Raw genomic sequence first — 6,000 nt, forward strand, 5'->3', positions numbered from 1 at the left:
GGATGAGGGGCAAACAAACAGTGGTGCTTCATTGTCTCCAAACATGTGGTTTGTAGGATTTAATCTCCAAGGGGAAAACTCCCAGTGCAATTCCCAGCTTCCCTGAGGGCTGTATCATTACAGGGGGGGTGGGAGCCGTGTGGTTTTATCCTGGAGAGCAAGTCAAGGGCTACACACACGAAGCAAACGTCCCATGAACTTGGCAGCACTGTCCCTGCACACACTCCTGTTAACAGAGGAGCTGTTTGGCTCCTGAAACTCTGACAGCAGCTCCACTACAGACACAGGCCCAGTGCTGGACACTGCACAGGACACTGAATAAAACTGAAGAGATAACTCGATCCCTTGTTGAACTCACCTAGATGGGAACATGAAACATGAAAATAAAGATACCAGCTTTACTGTACCAGTCAAATGGCTGACTACTCTCCTCCTTCTAATATATATATATATATATATATATATAAAAAATCACCTTCTATCCAAGATAACTCAGTTTGTGACCACCTCCCTTAGAGCTTTAACGGGTATATCTGGGAAGAGAAAGGGTCTTGCACCTCAGAGAGATGCTGAAGATCGGTGGGAACATATTTTAATCAATGAAGGGTGCAGATGAAAGTCACCACTGGTAGCATTCAAGGACAGCTATGGATTTTTTCCAAGTCATGCTGCATCATGTCCTTAAAATCCACACACTCCTCTGTCCAAGTCCATGCACACAGAGCAGCAAGAAAATCTGAGGGGCAAATGTGCTGCTTTAGAATTTGTCCAAAACACAAATGCCAGGACGTGGAGGGAAAAAGGGTCAGTGTGTGGGGTGAGCAGAGGCAGGGATAGATCCCTGCATTCCATCAGCACCTCCTGCAGCTCAGCTTGGCCAGGGCACAGGACAGCTCCAGGCAGCTCTGCTGACCTGCGTTTGACACTGTCTGGCTCGTAAGCACACCCCCCTCCTGAAAGCTCTCCTCAGCATGGAGGAATTACAGAAAAAACCCCACACAATCAAATGGAAACCCAAGACTGATGAACAAGCTGGCCCTTCACGGCATTTGCATGTGTATTTACCCGAGGTCAGTGCAGGCAAGTGAGACACAAGGAAACATCTTTATTCTCTCTGCATGCTGGCCCCGGGCCAGGCTGGTGGCTTTTGTATACAGCTTCTTGTAAGTGCAGTGTAACTTCCAAACACAACAGTCTCTTCCAGGAAAGTGATGTATGACCTCCCTTTAAGAGCAGGATTTAGTGCTGCAGGATCTAGAAGGGAAGTGGTACCTACTCATCATAGTACAGTGGTTATTCTTACTTTGGGCAGCAAGCCAAAAAATAAAAAAAAAAAAGAGGGGGCATTGCTTTGACCACGTTCAACTACCTCAGACTGACCCTCCTTTGCACTGTATGTACAGTCAACTAATCAAGAGATTTAAGTAGCAATGTCTCTAGAAGGACTGTAGGTTTTGGTACCCCCAAAACAGTACCAAAGAACCTGAAAGCACCCAGGACAGCCCAGGTCTGACTGCAGTGCTCCTGCTTGTTTTCCTCTCCTGCAAATATTTATATTAGCCCTTCTGGAGGGAGGCTGCTGTTACCCTGCCAAGGACTTGCACCACATATAATTATGTCCCAGTCTCTTATAACAATGATACCGAATCCTCCTAAGTGTGTAACTAATAGCAATTACAGAGGTTTTCTTTTTCAAAACACCCCCATGTATATACCAAACACATCTGAACGGGCCAGTGCCCAGGCAATTCATTTTTGCTATTGTTACACTGACAAAAAGCAGCAGCAGGGCCAATTGTTGCAGATCAAAGAAGCCCCACTATTCTCAAAGCTCAAAGTAAATGAAACCATAACTCTGCAGAGGGAACCACCCCAGCCACGTGGCTGTCCCTGCCACGGTCACCCTGCCACCAGTTGCAGGCAGAAAATTCCTTTTGCCCATTTCCCAACATGACTCAAAGGGAACTCACTTGAAGCCAAGCCAAATATTTTGCCTCAGACCGTTTTAACACCAACTGCTAAATGCAAAACCAACAAACACCCGATGTTTAAATGGACACTCCTGCATCTGAGAGGGCCAAAGTGTTCAGGAGATGACCTGCCCATGCTCTCATCCAGGAGTTTCAGGTACACAGCCTCTAAGGTTTCAACTCCTCATTACAGGAGCATTGTGTTACAACACCTTGTCTTTAGAAACCAGGCCTCCCCCAGATGCCAGTCCTCACTTCAGCCCTAAATTAATCATCGCTGACACATTAAAATAACTCTTTGATACCACTCTCAGCTACACGATGCAGTTCTCACAGTCAGGTCTCCTCTACTCTAACCAATAGCTATTTCTGGAATTACTGTGCTCTTTTTGCCTTATCCTTCAGGGGTCAGAGAGCAGAAAAGCAAATCACCTCCAGAAAACACACTTTTTCCCCTACTTTTCAAAGCAACACGATGTGGTTGATCTTATTTCTTCCATTCAGTTCTGTTTAAACCACCCAGAGCTCCACTCAAAGAACATGCCCAGAAAAAAATGCTGTTCACTCATCACACAGAATCCCTCCTCTTCAGTCTGTTGCAAGCTTTTGTCATCATCTGTCCTCCAAATGGTGGAAACAAGAAAAAAAAATTAATCTCCTCAGCGTATTGCTACACCGAGAGCTTCCGGAGGAACAAAAAAACCAGGCTTCGTGAGAGACAACAGCACAACTAGCCAGGAACTCCTGTCACACATCAAATAAAACGCACTGTGAAACTCCCCCTGACAAAACTGAATTCGGGTTTAACAGGCCTTTTTTTTATCATTGTCCCAGATGCTTTTCTTGATTAGATCTTGAGTATCATGCCCCCTCATACCACGATGCTAAGTTATTATTGAAATCCTGCATCTTTACAACACAGCAATGCCAGAGCAGCAATGAAGGTGAGCACACACCACTGTGATCACGAGGCACTTCGATTTGTTCCTTTTCACTGTTTTAATGGCCTCGAGTCAGCTCTCGAACTCTGAATTAAGCAGAAGCAGAGCCAAAGCACACTCGGAATCCGCATGCAAGGCATTAGTCATGCGGGTCAGCTCCTGGATTAGACCTTGCCAGAAGGGCTCTGGCATTCCAGCGGCACTAAGAATTGTTGGGGGGCGGCACTCCCCCCCGCTACACAACTCTGAACTCCCCCACATTTCGGGACGACGCCTTGGAGAAGCCCCAGGTGAGAGCCGTGGCCATCCAGGGCGGGGGGTTGACATTCTTCTCCAGGGCTGCCACACCTACACCAGCGAGCAGCCCGGGCGCCTTTTGTGCTGCCACACATTCCTCACGAGTTTACGAGTTCCCTCTCCGGGGTTCGGCCCCACAGTCCGCGGCCGGGGCGCGGCGTCCCCACGCGGGCTGCGGCCGCGGGGCCGTGCCGGGCAGGTGGAGGGCAGGCGGCCGCTCCGCAGTCCCCCGCCTCGCCCCTCCCTGCGGCCGCTGCGTTCAACATGAGTAAGATTACAAGTATCTGCGCTCCCCTCCTCCCCCGCGCTCCCACGCCCAGGCCCGCAGTGCCGGGCCGGCCGGGGGAACCGTGCCCGGGACAATGCGGCGCGGGAGGGGCGGGCTGTGCGCCGGGGCAGAGCCGGCCGGAGCCGCGCGGACCCCACGCCCGGTCCCCTCAGGGCTCGGCCGGTACCGCCGGGTTCCGCGGTGCCTCGGGCTCGGCCGGTACCCCCGGGCTCGGCCGGTACCCGGCTCGGTACCCGGCTCGGTACCCGGCTCGGTACCCGGCTCGCCCCCCGCTCCCCCCGCGACGCGGCCGTTGCCAGGCGGCGGCGGCGGCCTCGCCCCCGGGCGGCCCATGTGCGAGGCGGCGGCCGGGGCGGCGCTTCCCCCTCCCGCCATTAGCATAACACAGACGGGAGGAGGAGGGAAAGAGAAGAAATTACAATAAAAATAAAAAAAAAAAATAAAAGAAAGAAAGGGAAGGGGGAGCTCTTTTTCCCGCATGAGCTGCGGCGGGGCCGCGGGGAGCGGGACCGCGCCCGAGCGCGGCGGAGGGGAGGGAGCGATGCCGCAGGAGGCGGCCGAGGGCCGGCAGACAAAGGGAACCTCCCGGCGGGGCAGCGGGGCTCGGGAACCGGAGCGGCTCGGGCGGAGGCTCCCCAGCCCGGCCACCGCCCTCCCGGCCCCGGGGCGGGGGCACTCACCAGCCGAGCCGGACGAGGACCCTCTTCTGCGGGGGGCGGCGGCGGGCGCGGGCTCGGGCTTGGGCAGGGGCCGGGCGGGGGCCGGGGGCTGCTCCTGCGCGGGGGACGGCGTGGTGGCGGAGGAGGAAGAAGAGGACACGGCTCCCCGGGGGCTCCAGTCGGGCTGCGGCGGCTCCGGGGCTGCGGGGCGGGGCGGCTCGGCGGGACCGCCGAGGTCCAGCAGCTGCGGCGGCCGCTCCTGCGGGGCTGCGGCGGGAGCCGCGACGGGCTTCCTCTCCATCACCTCCAGCTGCTCGTCGAAGTCTTCGTCCTCGTCTTCCTCTTCCTCCTCTTCTTCCTCCTCCTCCTTCTCGTCGTCGAGCACAAACTGGTAGTTAAACTGTGGCTGCTGCGGCCGGGCTGGCCCGGAGGAGGAGGAGGAGACCAGGGGCGACTGGTCCAGCTCGTCCATGGTGCCTGGAGCGGACGGAACAATGAGCGGCGCGGTGGGGGAGGCGCGGGCTGCGCTGCCGCCGCCGCTGCGGGACCCGCACTCCGCCCTGTGAGTCACCGCGGGCGCGGCCGCCCCGCCCCGCGCGCCGAGCGACGGCGGCACCGCCCAATGGCAGCGGCGGGGGCAGCGCGGCCGCCAATGGGGAGCGGCGGCGGGCGCGGCCCCTCATGAATATGCATCGGGCGTGGCGCGAGCCCCGGGGCGGGGCCGCCCAACTCGGGGAAAGTTCGGGCGGGCGGGGCGGGGGCACGGCCCGGGGGGGGCACGGCCCGGGGGGGGCACGGCCCGGGGGGGGGGCACGGCCCGGGGGGGGGCACGGCCCGGGGGGGGGGCACGGCCCGGGGGGGGGCACGGCCCGGGGGGGGCACGGCCCGGGGGGGGGCACGGCCCGAGGGGGGCACGGCCCGGGGGGGGGCACGGCCCGGGGGGGGCACGGCCCGGGGGGGGGCACGGCCCGGGGGGGGCACGGCCCGGGGGGGGGCACGGCCCGGGGGGGGCACGGCCCGGGGGGGGGCACGGCCCGGGGGGGGCACGGCCCGGGGGGGGCACGGCCCGAGAGGGGCAGGGCTCGGGGGGGGGCACGGCCCGGGGGGGGCACGGCCCGGGGGGGGCACGGCCCGGGGGGGGCACGGCCCGAGGGGGGCAGTCATCGAACCCCTCCGCCCGCAACGGCGCCGTTTTCTCTTCTTCTGCTGCCTCTGACCGGCGGCCAGAAGCACTCGGCGATTTCCCAAAGGGGAGGGGATGGCCGGGCTCCGGGACGGAGGGTGCGGGGCCCCGAGCCACCCGCACTCGGGTTCGCTCACCCTGGATGTGACCGAAGGCGTCTCCGCACTGCGGGGCCGAGGGAGGGGGAGGCGCCGTCCCCATCCCGCTCCCGCTCCTCGGGCATCGCGCCCATCACCGCGGGCAGGACCGTCCCCTGGGGTGGGAAGCGGAGTCAGCCAGCGCCTTCCTCCGAGCGCAGTGGGAGTTTAACCAAAACATGATGCAAAAACCTTCCCGAGTCTGAAAAAAGAACAGAGAGGAGGCATTGTCAGAAGAGACGAAGTTGTTTAACCACCCGTGTTAGTGTAGGGCCTCCCCCGAGCACATCTCATCATCTCTCTAAGTCTGCATTTACATCGTGCAACTTCTGCGGGAAAGAACGGAAGGGAAAGGAAAAAGGAAAGGGAAGGGGAAAGGAAAGGAGAGGAAAGAGGAGAAAGGAAAGAGAAAAGATGGAAGGAAAAGAGGAACTGAAAGGAATAATGAAAGAGGAATGGAAAAAGGAAAGGAAAGAGGAAAGGGAAGAGGAAAGAGCAATGGAAAGAGGAGAGGGAGAGGAGAA

General features: G+C 58.9%; 1 protein-coding gene across 2 annotated transcripts in view; it reads right to left on the reverse strand.

The window, feature by feature from the left end:
• Positions 1-4,720, reverse strand: part of RTN4 (reticulon 4) — a 40,345-nt gene extending 35,625 nt beyond the window's left edge. Inside the window, exon 1 of one of the 2 annotated variants that reach the window (XM_064650971.1) lies at positions 4,178-4,720. In XM_064650971.1, the coding sequence (XP_064507041.1) occupies positions 4,178-4,628 (451 nt within the window). In that variant the 5' untranslated portion in view covers positions 4,629-4,720. The remainder of the gene's footprint in view (positions 1-4,177) is intronic. The other variant, XM_064650972.1, reaches the window with a different exon arrangement.
• Between the last annotated feature and the right edge of the window lie 1,280 nt (positions 4,721-6,000).

Source organism: Pseudopipra pipra, chromosome 3, assembly GCF_036250125.1.
Source record: "Pseudopipra pipra isolate bDixPip1 chromosome 3, bDixPip1.hap1, whole genome shotgun sequence".
Lineage (NCBI taxonomy): Eukaryota > Metazoa > Chordata > Aves > Passeriformes > Pipridae > Pseudopipra > Pseudopipra pipra.